Raw genomic sequence first — 21,373 nt, forward strand, 5'->3', positions numbered from 1 at the left:
TTGCATGTAATAATCAAAGTTAATAGAGATATTAGGAAGCTAAAGATATTTCTGCAGTCAATCTCTTTTAATTTGCCTGAAGATTAGAAGACGGATTAGCTTCTGCCTGGCTGACTTCCAGATAGACAAGGTTTTTTTTCTTGTCACAAAAAGCTTGAGGACACAAATTCTGCAGCAAAATATATCCGTTTGAAAAAGATTTGTTCCTTCGTGTCTTATAAGACACTTCACAAAAGGAACACTTCACAAAATGAATATTATCCTAGTGTGCTGCTCTACTTCAAATGCATCTGCATTGCCATTTCATTTTAATGTACGGGGTCATACTGTACGGTTAACTAGATCATTGAGGAATTGTATATTCATTCCGTCTGTAGTTAATTGGAGAGTCCAGAGTGCACTAAACAGACATGGAGAACAGACAGGGGTAATTAACAGCAGTGTGAGTGAGTGAGTGTGTGTGTGTGTGTGTGTGTGTGTGTGTGTGTGAGAGCCAGTGCATTAACTAAAAGGTAAATTACACACAAGACTTGAACTAAATAATACCAGTTCTTTCACTGCATCTCCCTGCTGAAAACGTGAAGTAGATTTTGTCGAATCTCATCACTAACGGAGCAATCCTTAGATACCATGCCAGACAAAAGACTGTATTATTTTAAAGTTACTGGAGCTGACCTCCAATGACATTTATGTTACTTGCTCTATGAAATATGTGCACCCTGTCCTGTCGCTTCCTTGGGGCAAGGGGCTCATCCGGTTTAATGGTGGATGTTCCTGAAACATTCCCTACAGACACGTTACTCACCCGAACCCTGTCAGAGCAGTGTCTACAGGGCACACAGAATAAAGAGCATAGAAAATTGAACACAAGACCACAGAGAACATCATTAAACTATTTTCTATTACAGTACTCAGTATAAAAAAGGAAAGCAAGCACTGCTTTCAGAGCTACAGCTCCCAGTTGGATTCCCAGGTCTCTAAGGTTTTACTGGTTAGGCAATTCCAGCACCGACGAGGGTTAAAGAACCCCTTTCTCAGCGGAAAATCTAGCTGGACACTTAACAATTTACTTCAGAGGCAGTAATACCCACCGAAGGTTGCTATTGGCTACACTCTACCACTCTACTTCATTTGTATTTCTTGCCAGAGCTCAGATTTTTTTTGCAAAGGGTTACAAATTTGATTGTCTCTTAAGTATCAGCTTGCCAAATGTCATTACAAAATTCTAATGTTGTTTGTGAAAATTGTGAGTAAGGCTGCAGAGAATAACTTTGGGAAGGAAGTTGCTAACTCAGTGTGGAGTTGAACAGATGGAAAAGATGATGGAAGATGTTTGTTCATATTTGGGAAAATCCAAGTTCTTAAATTTGTCCAAACTCTTGAACTGTGTTCCTGCACTAACTGAAGGCTGCGGTGACAGGTGTCAAACACCCTGCTTCACCTCTGATCAGTTCACAAGGTCATATAGTGGTTTTGACTTCACGACATATGTGTTTCATTAAATTAATAGTTATATCGCAGATACACTGATAATTAAAACTCCCAGCAATACATTATGTAATGAAGATTAGGATCATCTTGCCCAATTACAACATTAAAAGACCCATTCTTCACAATGTGTACATATACTGAACTTTAAATACTACTTTGCAATGGAACATATTTACAACAAACAATTTAGGTTTTCCTAATATGTATATATATATATATATATATATATATATATGTGTGTATTACTGTGTAAAATGCAGAATCTCAAGCCAGAGCCTCAGGGCAATGTTTCCAAGACTGGAGCCAAAAATCCTCCATGAGAGGATGTTCTGACAGAGAGGATCAACATATATTTGGGCTGAACTGTCATGACGAATCTGTCATTCTGAAGGACAACTATTTCTAAATTGAGATGAGATACATGCATGCCCATGCACCAGGCACGTGCACAGACATTTTGGGGGGCAGGTGCTCAAACCAAAAAAAAGGGCACCCAATGCCACAAAAAGAATTCTGACAGAGTTGAAGCATAAGCAGCATTACACTGATGATGCAATACATCCTCGACCTGCATTTCCTCTGGGCAGCATCAGACTACTTGCTTACATTTTCTTTATGAATAAAGATGAATTATTATATATAGCAACAGTACAAGCGTTCTGATTGGCTAATGGGTCGTCATGCCAGCCACATATTGCCCTCCTCGCTGGTCTGATACGGATCCGTATTGCCCTCTTACGTCATTTTCAAAATGAGCAATATTGATAGACATCAACAGACATCCCTCTGAACAATACCAGAGAGGCCTTATGATTTTTTTTTCAGTCTGGCCATGCAAATCCTAGACTAGCCCCTGTTAAATAGAACGGAATAAGAATGCACTCTCTCTCTTCTCTCTCCTCTTTCTTCTCTCTTCTCTCTTTCTCCCTCTCTCTATTCTCTAAACATAACTCACATCAGTAAACAGCTGCAAGGCTTTGAAATCACGGATTTCGTGAGTTTTTGTTTGTTTATTTGTTTAGGAAACGTCGGACCAGTCGTGACGTCATGTTTTCAGCAGCGTAATGTTGTGGTTGATTTATAACAAAACAACGTCAGGGGACAAACACCGTCATGACCTGTGTGTCTGGTGCTGCGGGTCAGAGGAGAAGGAGGTGCAGCCGTTTCGTGGCGCGAGGAGCACTGCGCGGAGGAGGAAGTGGAGGTGGAGGAGGAGGAGGGAGGGGCGGGGGGGAGGGCACGTGAGCTCGTGAACGCCGCGGAGCATGTCGGGGCGAAGTTCTCAGATAAATGCCCCATCGGATATTAAAACACATTTGGGGGGACTTGATGACAGAAAGAGTAACTTTTATTCTTAAATACTGATGAATAAAAAAAGTGGGCTCCAGCAAAAAGGGCACTTTTCTCATCCAGGGCAAAAGGGCTGGTGCTTGAGCACCACTAGGGCTCTATCTGTGCACGTGCCTGACCTCGAACACACAGGTTCACTGACATTGTAATCTGTTCTGCATTGTAATTATATTCATATGTGTGTGTTTGTGTAGTCTCAGATGAAGATGAAGTCTGCGGCCGTCGTGGATGGAGGCTTGTTCACAGAGAGCTATTGTAACATCTGTAATGCCCAGCTCATCTCCGAGTCCCAGCGCACCGCTCACTATGAGGTGAGTCCTTCTCTGCTTTTACGGGAATGTTAGCACAAAACAAACAAAGAAATGTTGCCACGATGACTTGGACAAGCAGATTCCTGCACTGTCCCCTTCGAATGGCATCCCAGCCTTATTTGTACCAATTTGGGGTTGTGCCGTTCTAAGCAGTGCTCATCTATTATAGACTTAATGCAGCATGGTAATGCTAGTCACTTGCAAACAAACAAACACACATGCCCTTTTTTTATTTATATGTAGCCTACCCCTCAGCAGACTCCCAAAGAGTAATTTAATTAGAGGCCATTCAATAATCAGCTCTGTGCAATAATTAACTAGGATGCGTGAGTGTGTGTGTGTGTGTGTGTGCACGTGCACATGTGCATGTGCGCTTGAGTGCGTGTCCTAGATTGAGGTTGTCCATGATTACAAGACACAATTGTGATTAACAAGCAGACTAATGAGGACAAGACCCTTATCTGGGGATAATTAAGGACAACAGCCGTGTGTATTTGTCTGATGCATCTACCAACCAACCTCCGTCTGAGAGAAACACACTGCCTTCAGTTGTGCAGAGAAATGGGCAAGCTCAGTCAGAGTGACCCTTTCTAAAAGGTCTCTGTAGAGGTCAGTAGCTCAAAGACACGTGGCAACAAATCATTTGAAGACAGTTGTGTTTTAGTTTAAATAGAGACCCAGCGACAATCACAACAGGCTAAAGAAAAGAGTGCTATCATAGGGGATGAATTATTGAGACGGCCCATGTTCTGGAGTCCTTTCCCACTCCACTGGCAGCAACGGACCTCATGCTCTTCTATAAGTACCTAAAGTAGCGGTAGGAATACTCGTGCAGGTCAGCGATTTACTTACAATGGGTGGTAGTTGCTAGCTAGTTTGAACTCCTCCAAATTGATTTGATACTAAAAACAGAAGAGACGCAGAGACATGCACAGTCCATTAGAGTAGGGTGTGCATTGATGGTCACTGCAGGGTAACCATGGAGACACAAGGTCCCGCTTTTAGCCCATGGCGACTATGGGTCAGTGGGTAGCACGTCCGTCTTTCAATCAGGGGGTTGGAGGTTCAATCCCGAGGGCAGAGGATCCAAGCTAAGCACTGGAGCACAGTACAGTGTCTTTCTTCGTGTCCTGTTCAGCCATGATGTATATTTAAACTAAACCACTTAACTTCTAAACTTAACTTCCCAAAAAGACGTAATCAAACCAATTAAATGATCCACATGCTGAGTGGAAACAGTGAAGTGATTCCCTCATAAGGATCCAGTTATGAAGACATCTGACACTGTTTAATCCCGTCAATCCAAAATGTTACATTTTCACCAGCGCTGCTTTTCATAACCACAATCTCGGCTTTGTATCCCCGCACTCTGTTGTACAATGACGGGAATTGTACCGGTGTGGAAGTTGCATTAAAAGGCAAAACACAATTTCTCAAGTTGAGCACACAAGTGCGTGTCTCGTTTATTCCGTAACACAAAACGAATGAACACAAGATGGCGCTGCCCAGATATCAAACCCGCATGGGGCTCGACGTCACAAACAGCAACACAACACTTAAAGGGACCGCGATCCCGGAACAGTCACACCGATGTGTGTGACACATTACTTTAATCATTGTGTAAAGAACTACACCAGGAACAAGGGTGAATTATGATGTCACATTCACTACACCGGCATGAAAGATAAAGTCTTTTTGACAGCGACAACTCTTGCTTCTGACAGATTGCTCCAAACAATGGAATGTATAGATAATAATAGATGTTACAAAGTAGAACCGAGTGAAGGTCACCCAGCATGCCAATAAAAAAAGGATATGTATAGAGCAAGATAGCTGTGTCAACCTTGTAGACAAACACACAGCGCTGTCTCAGCACACACACATGCACTAATCTTTACCCTGCAGTCTGTCCAGTGACTTTCATCGTTAGCCGTTAAAGGGACATCAAGCAGCTTCAAGGACGGCTCGACGTCCTTTCTTATAACACAGCGCTGTACATGTATACATATTGCAGATACTATAGGTTGTAACAGAGGCAAACAAAAACACCCACAAACAGCTCTACATCTGGTAAGCAGTAGAGATATTCCCATAACATTTCTTCCTTCCTGATACTTGAACTTGCATATTGGCCAATACAACAACAACAAATCTATCTATCAAATATATATTTTATTTTTCTGTGAAAAGATCTCCTTCAACAACTTTATTTATTCAAGTTTCTCATTTCTAATGAATGGAGACTGAATACATCATAATGTAACTCAATAAAATGTATGTCGATAAATGGTATGGTGATGTGATATGGGATTGGTGAAGTTTAGGACGTATTGGAGGTATTTTTTATCCTGGTATCGACACCACACTAGTAAGCAGCACAAACACCAGGCACCAGGATATTATCGTTTCAATGTAACCTGAGCTTTCCAAATTATTGCCTCACTTCCTTAGGCACTTTACAGGCCCAGTGTGTAGGTTTATAGGTGAAGCAGAGAGTCATTATATTTAACTCCCAACCATTTCCCCTATCCCAAAAACCTATTAAGGGCTCCCAGAAAGCTGAGGCTGGTCCTGGCCGTTAGTCAACTGGCCAGGAGCAAACTGTCTGCTAGCATCATCAGCTCAAACAGAGATAACAAGCTTGGAAGGAGCAGCCAAGGTGGAGTGACAGTCATTGATTTTTTTTCCACTTGGCTCACTTGATGAAATAAAACTTCAGTTCATTGGCTGACACCTGTTCTCTCTCTCTGTTTCTGTGCCTCTCTCAGAGTAAGAAGCATGCCAACAAGGTGCGTCTGTTCTACATGCTTCACCCCGAAGATGGAGGACCACCTTCCAAGAGACTGCGGCCAGATAACCCAGTATGTTCCCAGTGTGTGTTTCTGTGTCTGTGTTTATCGCATACGGTGTTAAGCTTCAATGAACTTAATGACCTGCTCTGCAGTGTAATCACAAACTGAAGTATCTGATGGTGTTTGAGGAAAGACAATCGTTTGCATGATGAAATGTGTGAATTTTTCGCATTTTTCAAAGTGTAGATGACACATACATAATATAGAGATGGTTTGTCTTAGTCATATTCTTTTCTGGGCCGGCTTCTGCAGCCAAATGCTCATGGGAATATGTGTTTGATCTGTTGTGTGCAGTTGTTGTGTGCAGTTGTGCGCTATTCTATACCCAAAGGAGGTGATGCCTTAACGGTGGTGTTTCTGGCCAGATTTAGTGGAGGCAGATGCCACCAAGCAGCTCTTTATCGGGCTCTTGCAGGCTATGACGAGGGAGGTCAGTCAACATTACCAAGGTGTGTGTGTCTTTCTGCGAGTGTGTGCTGTAAGTGGGCCATTGTGTCTGTATATTTCTAGAATCCTGTCCTGCAATTTGAGCAAATGGTGAGATTGCATTTGTGTCCACAGTGAATTGATGGGATTATAGCATGAAGCACAACTAATATTCAGGGGTTGACTCAATTTATAATTTTTATTTATGGGTGTTTGTGTGTGTATGAAAAATAAATGTCAACATAATAGACTATCGTGAAGAGGAATCATTAGAATAGGACGTTGTGTGCCCCATTTATCTGGGGTGCTATGCCATAATACACACACACACACACACACACACACACATTGAATACAGATGGTACACACTTTGAGGACACAGCTGGTGAAAAAATAAAGCTAATTGACTAATCTAGCTGTGCCAGATAGAGAGGGAGATGAGAGAAGGAGGGGAAGAGGTGGAGCATCGCCATACATCGTGTAGTGCCACAGCCAAGACCTTGAGCAGGAGTGCAGGGCCAATTATCTCTGTACAGCAATGACCCTTCGACCTCCACTGAAAGGAAAATATCAAATTCAAACTAAAATGTTTGTAAATGTCTGCAATGTGCAGTTGCACTTTAGGAATGAGCAATTTAAAGTTTTGAAAAGTGATGAATAGAGTTTACTGCAGCAAGCAAACATCTTCAAAGGAAACAGATTAAAGTTATTTTAGTTTCTATCATTACCATCCAGCAAGACAAAAGCCATAAACTGTATGTCAGAAGTGGACACAGTCACAAGTGACGTCATTGGTTTATGGACTGACATTTTAAAGCCTCACGTTGGACACTTTGTCTGTCGCCATTTTGGTTTTGTGTTAATGGAAGTGAAACAAGAGGGTGAAGCTAAGGACAAAGGAATGATGAAGACGTTTTCTGGTGACCAAAATGTTACAACTAACTTTCATGAACTTTCATTAAGTTGCGGAGCTTTTGAGACCGTCTTCGGCTTTAAAATTTTTATTTTATTTGATTACTACTGTAGATAAATATACCAGTATCGTATTTATGGTATTGTATTGAATTCTGGTATCGGGTATCATGATATTTATGGCAGGTATCGTATAGAAGTTATACATTTAGGATCGTGACAACCAGGTAGAGGAAGGAACAGACTCAAGAAACAGAATCATGGAACAGACTCATGGAACAGAATCACGGAACAGACTAATAGAACAGAATCATGGAACAGAATCACGGAACAGAATCATGGAACAGACTCATGGAACAGAATCATGGAACAGAATCATGGAACAGACTCACGGAACAGAATCACGGAACAGAATCACGGAACAGAATCACGGAACAGACTCATGGAACAGAATCATGGAACAGAATCACGGAACAGAATCACGGAACAGAATCACGGAACAGACTCACGGAACAGACTCATGGAACAGGCTCACGGAACAGAATCATGGAACAGAATCATGGAACAGACTCATGGAACAGAATCATGGAACAGAATCATGGAACAGACTCACGGAACAGAATCACGGAACAGAATCATGGAACAGGCTCACGGAACAGAATCATGGAACAGAATCATGGAACAGAATCACGGAATAGACTCACGGAACAGAATCACGGAACAGACTCATGGAACAGAATCATGGAACAGAATCACGGAACAGACTCATGGAACAGGTTCAAGGTTCAGGGTGTCATCAAACAACCCCCCCCCCCCTTGTCACTTTTTTTTTTACCCCTCATGAGTTTGCAGGTATGCACTTAGAGTGGTTAGAGTGGTAAGACGGAAACACAGACAACTCCCACAACACAATTTAGTAAATTATCATCCTGCTGTATGGAGGAAGACTTAAAACTAGAGATAATAAATGTTTATGTTTATGTTTACAATGTCTACTAAAGTAATAATTTAAATAAGAAGTTGTAGTCATTTTCTCATTGCAAATTATTAGAAATAATGCAAGTTGAAGGCGCTGCCGTATTGGCGCATAAAGACAGATTTGGGTTGACAGTGTTAAATATCAGGAGCCAGAACAACCAGGTGGGGTATGAGTTATTGTTTTGGTCCCATCGTTGCAGACCTAACCCACGAGCTTGCAAGCTGTTCAAAATCATTTCATACCGTAAAACTGAAAATGAACCCTTCCTGGTGTATTTACTACAAAACCAGTTGAACCATTTTTCTGAAATCAAGCTGTGTACTAAGCTTTAAAGAGGTGATACACGTGCAGACAATCAGGAAATAGGTACGTCAAGGGCACATGGGTTTTCAAACACACTCACAGCCACTGTGAAATATTATCACCTGTGTCTCCATTTATCTCTCTAAATGACTCAGCCTCTCCTGTCTTTCACCTCATATGGGAAAGACACACACAAAACAGACCATTTGCGCACACACGTTACGGTCGTCTGCCACAGCAATACATTTGTTCATAACCTTTCATGCAGAGATGTGACATTGATTATCTGACAATGCTTGAAAAACTGATATAAGATCAACGAATCTACAGAGATAAAGCTCTCACCGTACGATTTGGGATGGACGTTTTTTCTTTTATCACTTTCATCTTTTTTTCCTCCTACGGTAAGAGTTGCACGTCTTTTCTCTGCACTTCATCTCCGTGCTTGTGCCCCTCTGTTCTCATATTGATTGACATGGTGCAGTCCGATGGGAACAGCAGAAACTGCACTTTTGCAGAGTAAATGAAATACCGGCGTCTGCCCGGTGTAAAATGCCGTGCCTTGAGATTTGTGTGTAGGTGAAAGTGTTCGTCACAGAACAAACACGGAGAAAGTAGGTCGTAAAGGTGCTCCCAGATGAAATGGGAGGAAATATATCTATATTTCTATCCTATTCTCCAAACTGCTCTCTCAGTATGTGCAGTTTTCCAACTGCAGAAAGGGCAAGAGATAACCCAAAGTGTTATTTCCCCTCAACTTTTCTCATCTAACTATTCTCATCTAATGCTAAATGTGCACTGTCGGCCATTTAAATTTACACTTTCAGCTCTTCTTCAAGCTCCAAATAAGAGCGTCTGTTTCCCTGTGCTGCTCCATGTGTATATTTAGCTATGTTTCCCACAGCGCCTCGACACATAGCAGGGGGATAAGCAAGGAGGAGCAGATAGAACGAAAAACAGAAGGAGAGGAAGATTAACGCGGCTAATTATGAATCTATTGTTAGGTGCAGGAAGAAGCCACCCAAACATAAAACATTCTGCGACAGGCACACTATCAGGCAGCGGATAAACAGGCATACGTGTATCATGTGCACACACAAACAGAAACCCACTCAACAACTAGGTCACATGCAAATCAATCTCAGCAGATGTGTGAGATGCGACAGGTAGAGGAAGTGAGGACAACAATACAGAGAGGGATACTGAACGGGTAGGAATCTCAAAATCAAAAGTGAAGGAACAGACAGGTTGATGACTTCCAGCGGACAGACGATGGAGGGAAACAGTGAGTCACAGATGCTGTTTATTGTTTAAAGTGGAGTGGCAGCTGTAATGAGCTGACATTTATTCATATGTCACCCACACACACTTCAGATGGATTAAAACTTTCCCCGCACTGTCACTAAATCCCTTGAGTAACATCTGTCACTGAGCGACAGGATTTGTGTTGCAGCCTTCTTTCAAGAAGATGCTTCTTTGTGATTTAACCCCGTCGCTGTCAACTGATCCTTTTACTTTTCTGCTGAGACCACTGCAGACTGCCACGCAGAATCAGCTCAGCCTCTTTGTCCTGAGTCAAAGAAACATGCAAGAAGGGAGGCAAGAAGTAGACACAGTATGCAAAGAGGGGAGTGGAAGGAAAGAACAATAGGATGATGAGTGAAAGAGACAAGAGGCAGAGCAGAAAACACACATTATCTTGTAGGTGGAACAGAACACGGGTAGATGGTAAGGAGGAAGCAGGTGAAGTGTATAGGTGAGAGGAATGGATGTAGTAAGGGTGAATGAGGGGAGGAGATTTGTCCTCATGGGCACTGGCAGTGTCTCCCATGCCCTGATGCCATCACGAATAAAGATCATGAGATAAATATAAATACTGTAGGCTGTTTTTACTTTCTTTTTTTTAGATTTTTTACATAAAATCACAGTCACACGCTCTCTTCCTTTTGCCACATGCGACAATGCTTCACGCGCCAATAAAGCAAATGAATGTGCACCAACTGAGAAGAAGAAGGAAATGGCATTAATGGTGAAAATAGAGGAAGGGGGTGTGGGACATTTCAGAGCAAGCCTTTATCATGATCACAGCGGGGATAGACACGAGGGAGGAGAGGAGAGGAGATGAGAGGAGAGGAGGCGAGGCAGTGGAGAAGGGGTGGCGAGGGCCTGCCAAAACAGATAAATATTTCATCCCACAACACAGAGAGTCACTGAGACTGGTGCCCAGAGGGGGAGGGAGGAGAGGCAGAGCGAGAGAAAGTCTGAGAGTGAAGGAAAGACAAAGCGCAAGAGGAGAAGAGAGTGAGAGAAAAAATAGAGAGGAAACTGAAAGCGAGAGATGAGACAGCTGAGAGACAAAGCCAGCGCCTGGGAGGTAGAGGTGTCCTCAACTCTCACGTCCACTGTCCGTGATGCTCAGCAGTGCTGACACAAGACACACATACACACACACACACACACACACATTAACACACATTAACACAGAGAAACAGCTCGCTCACACACACTGTGATATGGTGTCACAGACACTTTTCTATTATTGTCCTCTATTTCACAGAGACCAAGGTTCCTCTCCTCCAACTGTGGACTGACACCTGGACCAGAGAAAGCGCTGGTGTGAAAAGACAGAAATAAAGATGTGCAAACAAATAGATGGAATTGAAAAGAGGCAGCAACTAAAGAGACTAAAACAGAATTAAAGCCTGGATGAACAGACAGTGAGAAGGTGTAGGTTCAATCGGAGCAGAGAGAAGAAGAAGGCAACTGGGGGAAGGGTTGTGAAAGTGTAGAACATGAAAGGTTCCACTGAAGGTGGAACATATTGCCCGTCTTTGAAGACATATTTCAATTTTGTATTTTCAGCAGTCACTGTTTTAATTCATATATCTGAGCTTTCTAACATCACAACCATATGGGATTGTTTTTCAGCAAGAGCTCAGTCCAAAACGGGTTATTACGTAATATGCTGCAATAACAACCTCCACTCCTCTGACAAGATTGTCCACAAGACTTTGAAGACGTGGCTGCCAGGATTTACTTTGATTTAGCCACAAGGGCATTGGTGAGGTGTGGGACTGGCGTGAGATGATACCGCTAGACCTGGCTCACTGTCTGTCCTCATCCCAGATGTGTTGAATTGGGCTGTGGTCATGCCTTTCTCTACAAACTTAGAAGAAGAAAAAACATGTTTATTTGTGGCGACAGGAAAGGGCCTTCAGAAAACTGTTGCCACACGGTGTTGTATGCCGTTTTGATTTCCTTTAACTGGAACTACAAGGAGCTTAGTACAAACCATGAGTGATGGCCTCACAGTGTCTCTGCTATCTGTTGTTCTCCTGCTCCGTTCAATTCAACACAGTTTATTGTTTATCGGATTTTCATTCAAATGTTTTAAACATGGTTTGACTGACAGGTGCGATGTCTCCGTCGATCATGACTGGCACTTTGGGATCATTTCTAAAGATTACTGAATTACTGTCATTTTCCGGACATGCATCCTACATACTTTTGTGGGGTTTTCTTTGAGATGAATAGGGCAGAAACAAACAGAAAAAAATAGATGAACATATGTGTGTGTGTGTGTATTTGTACATTGGTGTCAATCAGGCGGTTGGTCTCTTTGTTTGTGTTCCCTACCTCCCGTGGGGAGCAACTCTCCCTCATCATTAGTAATGAACGAGCAGCGGTGAAAGGGCCGAGCCACAGTCTCAGCCCAGCGAGACCGATGAATATTTGATCAGCCTTCCATTTGCTGTGTGTGTGTGTGTGTGTGTGTTTTGAGAGAGAAACTGACAAAGCCCAGGAGGTCAGCGCAGGGTGTACAACTTTCCTTTTCTCATCTCCCCCTGCCTCCTCTCTCCTTTTCTCACCTTCACCTCTCTCTAACTCTCTTTTCACATCATTCCTTTCTCCTCAACGACTCTCTTTTCCTTTTCACCCCCCTCACACTTTCCTTCCCTGTGGTCCATTTGTGGCTCATAACACCTCTCCCTCTCCGCCACTTGCTTTTGCCATCTCCCACTACTCTTCTACTGTAGGACTGTGCAGAGACAGAAGTGGACAGGAACAAGTGCTGTACCTTGTGTAATATGTTCTTCACCTCCGCTATTGTGGCCCAGTCGCACTACCAGGGCAAAACCCACGCCAAAAGAGTCCGCCTGGTGCTGGGGGAGCCGACCAGCCTTCCCACAGCCATGACCAGCCCGACAAACACAGGTATCTCCCACCTTCTATCTGTCTCGCTGTCTGGGCTTGATTACTGCAACAAGATCAAAAACTCACACATCCAAACATGCACAGATTTTGTAAGTATTTGAGCTCCACTGCTTTGATAGTGTTGGGACTGACGACAATGGTGGAACGGACCATTGCCGATCCATGATCCGATCAATCCCATATTCAGTAAAGAAAATGCAATCAGGACATTTGTATTTATGTTCTCTGTTGGGCACATTTCTGATAATGTTACATTTGAAACGACCAATCTTTATTTAAATTAACAGCAAAGCTAACGATGGCATCACCTCAAAGGACGAATGTTCAAAGGCTCCGTTCAGTTACTGTATGATGCATTCAGGTCATCTCGTAAAATGTAATTTAGGCAAGAAACTTAAATAAACGTGTCCGAAAGCGATGTTTTCACAGCAACACAAATAAATATTAGAGAGTTAATTATGATCTGTTTAACTAGATTTAAGCAGCTTATAATCATTACAACTCCAATTACAATATTTTATCACAATAAATTGCAATCTTTTATTTACTAATAATTTAAATGATGTTATGTGATATTAAAGTAAAAGGAAGACACTGACTATGGAGCAGTGGAAATTATTTGATGAACAGTGGGCCATTTTTCTTAGCGCCTTGTAGACCAGCTGTTATAACCAAACAACACAACAAGGGATCTGTATCTACCAATATGGATCACTAATGATTGGAAATTATTATTGGCAATTAAGAAAAATTTAATCAGAGATATCTGGAGTTATATTTACTCCCTTTTTTCATTTTGTGACGTTTTGATTCATGATCCGTGACTCCAAGATAAGATCCGAACCTTGAGTGCTATGATCCATTGCACTTCTTCAGCAGGAATAGCAGCAAAAGAAGTCAAGGGAGTGGAGTATTAATCTGATTCTTTGACCTAGTTGGTTTATGACGTTCTTCTGGTCAGACAAGTGAAACATGACACGTATAATCCATAAAACATCCGTATTTAGACTGGGGGTTTTGTGATCAATCCTTGAGCGGATCAATACATCTATTGGATTTTAATCATGGTGCCTTCACACAGAGCCTGTCCTCCCTCAAGACTCAAGACCACAGTAATGAACTTCAGGATTTGCAACATTTGTCACTGGACTGAGAATTATTTAAGTTCAAAGCATACATTTTTATCAGGAGTGGATTTGGAAATCTTTAGTCACGCTTCAAGAGGTAACACTTTGAAGGTAAAGCACACAGGCAAAAAACAAAAAACAAATCAAGACATCCGTAAATTCATATTTTTGTTTATGTTCATGATTGTTTTTTTATTTTTAAGTGTCGGTGCTGGTGACTCGTCTCCAGGGGAGCTTTACATAATGTGATTCAAATTGGATTCAAAGTGAAAATTCACAGAGCTATAAACACACAATTGCTACAGAATGAAGTGTTGTGAATAATCTAGCCCCTGAGTAACGTTGTTAAACTTTGTCCTACTTTGTAAAAGTGTCACTACAGTAGAGACATTGTCGTGGAGTTCTGTGGTTTTGTGACAGTGGAACCTGGAGGAAAAAGAAACAAGAGAGGAAGAGTGAGGAAGAGTGACCTGGGAGAGAAGAAGAGGATTTCAGGAAAGATTAAAGTCAAAAGGAGCCTTCATGATCACTCTGAGATAAACGCTCTACAGAGGATGCACAGCTGAGCTGACAGGCTTGAGCGCACATGTAAACACACACACACACACACACACACACACAATCGTCAGAAAAATAAGCATAAGCAAGGGGACTGATGTATGTACTTTTATATTGGACAGTCACTTACTTTTCAGGTCACACACTCAAAGCCACTGCACCAACCACAGTGAGGGTGTGGAAAGTAAAGGCGGTGTGTGTTGAAGAAGCTCTTGAGAGGTGAAATTCAAAGACTACCTGTGTTACCTCCCCCTTTCACACATCACACACTCCAAACCACCTCCTCCTCATGCACACTATCATGCACAATCCCTGTGCCCTGCTCCATGAAAAACACTTGCTTCTGCTCCAGTGTGCAAAGATCATAGTCATAGGACAGGAAAGGGTGGGGAAACAAGGGATGGAAAGAAGAAAAAACACACCTGAGGATCTCTTCTTGTTGCTGCTCAGCACGTACTGCTCCACAGAGCTGTCAGGGCGCAGGAGCCTCACTCATGCACGGGCACACACTAACGCGCAGGAATGCCGCACCAGAGATTTTAGGATGGCCTCCTCTCTGAGATAAATATAAATAAATAAAATGCAATGACAGTAGAAGAATTAGAGGGTTGGGTTTTGTAAGTGAGATGATCGTGTGACGAAGGCAATGTGAGTGGGTGTGGTTGGTGAGATGAGCGGAGACACAGCCATAGATACAGTAACTATGTGAACAGAGCCCTGAAGACACATCAAGGTATGAGCAGCCAATCAGAGTGCAGGGCTAGAGTCTCGTCAAGACAGGCACGTACACCCCAAAAATATACATCAACGAACACACCTCACACTCATAGTCACTGGTCAGTGAGCTGGTGGTTGTTGTGAAAGACGTGGTGTGAATCATTTGGGCCTTAAAACATGAGTGCTTGAGTCTGCGATGTGAAATGTTTAAACTGTCTGACTTGTGGCTGTGTAGTCAGAGTCGTTATAGCTCTACAGTCATTGACACGTTGAGCATGGAAAATCGGCACATTTGGACACGCCATCTGGCATTATGAGCTTTCTCACACCAGTTGGCTGTGGACTTAACACCCCCTCATGTGAGCAAATAAACAGTTTGGGGAGAGAGGATTTCTTTGGTACATGCACTGTACCTTACACACACAAGCGGCCTATTCTGGAGCTTCATTCATGCACACACACACACACATACACATACACAAGTCATCACAATATTTCTCAAGCGTGGAATATGCATTCAAACCGCCACCCAAACACCCACACGCACATGCACACACGTGTACAGCACACGGACACACACATTTGCAGTCTTCGCTGCGTGAACCACAACCGCGTCCTGTGGACAAGGCAATGCCTGTTGGCTATAAATGGGCAATCACCATGGTAACCAGTGAGTAGCAGGTCACCTGGAAGTTTGCCCTTTTTCCCTTCAATTCCCCAACAGAGAGGAGAGGAGATGAGAGAAGAGGAGAGGAGATGTAGTTCACAAGAAAATGAAGCAGGAAGATTCAGAGGTACAGGAGATCGTAGAAAGCACTTTCAGACTCGTCCCCAGAGTGCGGACGGCTTCCTCGCGACCCTCGTCATGTTCCACAGATGAAGGCCTGCAGCAGCCTCTTGCTCTTTGCTCTCTCCATTAGTACTTTACTACTTGTTGGTATTGTATCTGTGTGTGTACAAGAAAGATAGCGTGTGCATCTGTGTGAATATGAATCCATATGAATTCATGTGAATTCCATAAACTTAAAACTCCCATTGCCTTTGATTGTATCTTAAAATGATCACTTACTCTCTTCCTTTTTTCCTCCCCTTCCTCCTTCTGCAATCCCTCACCCCTCTTCTCTACCTCCTATCTGTTATATTCTCCCCCCAGATTCCTCCCCTTCCACCCCGCTGCCCACAGACCCCGCTGGGTGCCCTACTCCTACCCCTGACCTGGCTTGGCCCTTGGCAGGGGTCGGCGGAAACGGCGGGAGAGAGGCCGGGAAGTACTGCTGCCTGTGTGGAGCCTGGTTCAACAACCCGCTGATGGCCCAGCAGCACTACGAGGGCAAGAAACACCGCAGGAACGCAGCCCGAGCGCGCCTCCTGGAGCAGCTAGCGGGCAGTCTGGATGCCACGGAGAGCACAGGTCAGCCTCTTGGCCCAGAGCCCGACACAAGTGACAAGTGAAGGGCAGGAGGGGTGTTAAGACTTTGTACGAGGAAAGACGATAAGGGGGAGCTCACATTCAAGATCTGTGGGGATGGACTTCTGAGGAAAGCTACACCACTTATAACAAAGATAAAATTAGCACCATCAACCTGCTACTGTAAAGATCAGCTTATTCACATTTCTTCAACATCATGAGTTCTTTGTGGCGGACTCCTATGTCCTTGAAGCCCACATGTTGCCATTGAATCAGTCCAGAGCTTCTCCCGTGGATCAATCCCCTCTACTGTCCCACTGTTTATATATTCTGTAAAGAAGCAATGTTCCACGGATGGTTGGAATACATTCTTTAAATCGGCTTTGGTTTGGGGGCTACAGATTTGTCTTAGAAAGTCTACTTAACAGATTGGGGCATGTATCTTGAAAAGCACGAGAGATTACCAGGTGTGGGTCAAACAAGAAGACGCTGTCGAGTTGCATTCTTGTCATTGTAGGAGCCAGCATGTTTGCTTGACCCTTAAGAGGGAACAAAGGGACGGACTAAGTCAGTAATCCGGCCTCTGCTGAATCAACTCTTACCATTGATTTTTCAATCAGAACCCAATTAGAGTACCCTTTGAAAGTTATTTAATGGGTGATCTCAATGGTTGGAGCCTAAGCCAATAAAAGGGAAGAGCAAGGTCATCTACCACCACAAGCACATATTGTCACTCCCTCATTCATAATTATATCTCAGCCAACAGAAATGTTGACACATCTTGTTTTTCGTATCTGTTTACAACAAACTAACCTTTCCGTGTCAGTTGTCTGGGGTCACAGTCCCCTCAGCATAGCTGTGAAACGGTCACAGATGTCAGCATGCTGCATAGAGCAGACTAGTGCAGTAGCTCAGGCAGCTAAATAACAACATATTCCACACTATTGCTGAAGGGTGAACATGAGTCTCACACATCCTGACTAAATCTGTAACTTAGGTAAATAATTAAATTGAAATTGTTTCTTAATGTGCATTATTAATTGGTAAAATGGAGATCAAATTACAGCTATCATAGTGAGTGCTGGCTTTTAATTACTATTCTGTGTCTTTCTCTCCCCCTTAAGTCCTTTCCTCTCCCACACAAACACTTCCAAGCACAAATGAAGCAGTAAGACGACACTGATTTACATTTCATAGACACAGTTCAACCAAAAGAGAATTCTAATGGGAATATTAATAGTCGTTGGCACTGAAAGTGCTCTTCCTTTTTCCTATAAGTGAGATCGGCCAACATCATCCCACTGCGTCACGCAGACCAACATGTAACGTTCGTGCGACACAACACCTCCACTGCGCACACATTCAAGTTTAACACTCTCGTATACAGCTACAAACAAATATGAAAATCCCCTGAGAGCCAAAGCCACGCTGTTCACTGTGTGCTCCAGGTGCCATGACACAAACCATCATCTCAAGAAGCCAATCATATTAAAAGCATGAGTCATGTTGCCGCCGACACTGGCTCAGAGGCTTTAAGTGGTGTCAGGTTGTATATCGTCCACCATCCACACACTGTGACCCACATCCCACAACCTCAGCTGCTTTTGGGGAGGTTTTGACTCCAAATATCAGCATTAAACTACAGAAGACATTTAAAATAGTGAGTATAAAATAAACATATGCGCTCATTCATGCTCTCCTGCAAAATGTATCCCGCCTTTTTTTAAAGTGCAATGAACTGGCTTAAAATGTCTAAGTGAGCTCGCCGCTGACATGCTTTATTATATGTGCCATCAAAGTATTTGTTCTGCTGCATTTAGTCTGAAAACGTTGCTCATCCCGATGCAGCTCCATTGTCAAACGCATCAGTGCAAGATTCTCACACCGGATTGGCTTTTATCACCACTTCAGGTATGAAGTCCCAGGTGTGCCGGGTGTAATCTCAGAGGGAGGGTCCAAGGCGAGGCTGCAGCTGAGCTAAGAGAAGAGGGGGGATGAGGATGTATGTGTCAGCCAAGTGCAGATTCCTCCTTTTTCTTTTTGTGTTGTGTAAAAGTTTGTGTGCGTGGGCAGTGAATTATTTACACGCCAAGATGTCCTTTATTTCCAAACTATGGCTTCAGAATCTGCCTGGCATATTGTCTGTGTCCTATTCATGATACTGACCTTTACTTGTACTTGCATTTTCACCCCTTGTTCTCTCCCTCTATTCCCTGCTCCCGTTTTCACCCTCTCACGATCAAAACATATCACAAAATCCACATGACATTTATATCAATACGTTTTATTACTCTTGTATTTTTCTGGTGAAATTGTGCAGACAGGGCACAAAGGAGGACGAGATTGTCGTTATTTTCTAAAAAAATCCTTGGAGATGGATTACAGAGGTGGAAGAGGGAGTTGCAGTAGCCCGGCTGACTCGGCTGTGTTTTTACATAAATCACGACAGGGGTAGAAACCCCTGAAGACATAGCCAGTGCATTGTCTCTTCTCTCTCGAGGCTGAGTAGTTAATTAGAAGCAGTGAGATAAGCGTCGAGGACCGGAGTGTGTGACTGCCTATGTGTGTATGTGTGTGTATGACAGAGTGCATGAGAGAGGGTGAAGAACCAAAGCTATGAAAATGGTGTGTAATTGATGACTGTGCCTAAGTTGGGAGACAGAGCTGACCTGCATTCCCATGAGACAGCCGTCACTGTGACCCAGTCGCACAAGCAAATCTAGCTTATACACAAACAATATGCACGGGAGGCATTGAAGAGCAGAGCCTGGGTATCACAGTTCAATTCCTATCTCATCAGTGGTGTTTTCTGCTGCTGCTATTTATACCCGCTGAATGCTACCTGCACAACACCAATTGGCACACTGACACAGTGAGTAATTAATGCTGGTGAATAAGAAGTGGAGCAGAAGCACAACTCCAACTGAACGCTGAGGTACACTGTGTCAGCTGCATGTGTAAATAAGGAACTATTTGCCAATATGTTCTCCAGATCATCAAGTTTATGTGGCGCCTATGTGAAGAAAAAGCAACAATCATTTACTGCTTTAACAATGATTATATTAGCAGTTTGGCTGATACGTTAAAGCATGTTTGTATTTCCCAAACTATGGTATTGCACATTTTTACTGAAAGGTTTTGATATCAGTTAAAAAATTTAGATTTTATTTTAGCACAAATCAATACGTCATCAAACGTGTTCCCACATCTATAACCAGCGTTAAAGAAGGATTAATTAGTGAAGATGAAGAGAGGACAAACAATACAAACTAATGAGGTAGTGTGAAAAATGTAGAGAATCTTATTTTATTTTGTTTGTTATCTTTTCTATTTTTAAACTGATGGTCTTTCTAATTACTGTCCCGTTTTCTGCTAAACTAATTAGGTGCTTCAAAGTGTGTTGCTTTGTAAAATTCCACTTGGATTCAATCCGACTCCCGCCCCATTGCTCAATGCCTCTCTGCTGTGGTATTTGTGATATATTCCTGTGAGACTTTTGCTGCAGACTGTTGGTTTTGATTCCATCTCAATGGGCTTCTTTTTGGATCCAGTTCCTTTTTAATCTCGCAAAGCGCATGCTAAACTAATGCACAAAGGCTCAGAAGAGCTCTGACTTGTATGTCTGCCTCCACTGCGAATAAAACTATACGAATGCCATATAGTGAGATTCTCATTTTCCCTCACGGTTCATAGGGAGGAAGCAGGAAATAGAGTCAACTTTAGCTTTAAATGATCCATATGTAACTGGATGTTACGGACAGTGTGTTTAAGGCTCATTTGCTCCCTCTGCATCTTAAAACCATCCAACTATTGCACCAACGATGTTCACGCAACAATAGATTTTACAATCAGCGGCGCTGACCGCGACCTGTAAATGCTTGAGACTCACACATAAAAAGGCTGCAGTTGGAGCTTGGCACTGCATAGAACGAGAGCGGCGCGCTCTAAATGGGTCATTATTGTTGCCTGAGCTGAGGCATTGTTACAATATATCAGACTCAGAAACTGCAGGAAGAAGTTACATTTCTTAGCAACAAGGCTCTGGAAACAAAATATTCTCATTACTTTTTTGACAAGCATTTAGGCGTCTACCGTCGGTGCCAGAGGCCTCTGTGCATTACAGTCACAACCAGCTCTGCACCCACAGCTCATCTCACCCCCTCTTTAATCTTGGCTGGCATATCATCTTGTGTAATTAACAAGGCTTAGAACACCCTCACAAATACTACTCATGCTCACAAAAAAACACACACATTCACAACACCAGTGCTGTCAGTTTCTTTGCATGCACACATTCAATGCATGTAATTAACATGGATTAGAACTGCTTTATTAACCGAAAGCACAGAGTCTGTGCATGTGCTTCTGTGTGTGAGTGTGTGTGCGTGTGTGTGTGTTAAAAATTTCCTGGCACACACACAAACTGCCGCATATTGTACATCAGTGCTACTCGGCCGGGCAGTGGGGAGGTGACATCAATCAGGCTAAAAGCAGGGAACCTGCCTTTCTGTGTATGCGCACACATACACACACACACACACACACAGACACACTTAATCGTGTATACAACCAAGGACCTCTTTATGTAATCCTTGCAGCAGTATGGAATTACGAGGAAGAGAAAAGGGAAGGATAACGAGAGAGAATCATTCCTTTCTTTTACAAAATCATCTCTTCTCCAATTAATAGCATCTTCATTAAGAGAGAAAAGGAACAACAGCATG

The 21,373-nt window shown here is 42.9% G+C and overlaps 1 protein-coding gene across 1 annotated transcript in view; it reads left to right on the plus strand.

The window, feature by feature from the left end:
- Positions 1 to 21,373, plus strand: part of zgc:171482 (zinc finger protein) — a 51,092-nt gene that overhangs the window by 10,189 nt on the left and 19,530 nt on the right. The window contains exons 2-5 of the mRNA XM_056435645.1: positions 3,036 to 3,152; positions 5,921 to 6,013; positions 12,662 to 12,839; positions 16,395 to 16,652. Coding sequence (XP_056291620.1) covers positions 3,036 to 3,152; positions 5,921 to 6,013; positions 12,662 to 12,839; positions 16,395 to 16,652 — 646 coding nt within the window. The remainder of the gene's footprint in view (positions 1 to 3,035; positions 3,153 to 5,920; positions 6,014 to 12,661; positions 12,840 to 16,394; positions 16,653 to 21,373) is intronic.

The sequence above is a fragment of the Pseudoliparis swirei genome, chromosome 17, assembly GCF_029220125.1.
Source record: "Pseudoliparis swirei isolate HS2019 ecotype Mariana Trench chromosome 17, NWPU_hadal_v1, whole genome shotgun sequence".
NCBI lineage: Eukaryota > Metazoa > Chordata > Actinopteri > Perciformes > Liparidae > Pseudoliparis > Pseudoliparis swirei.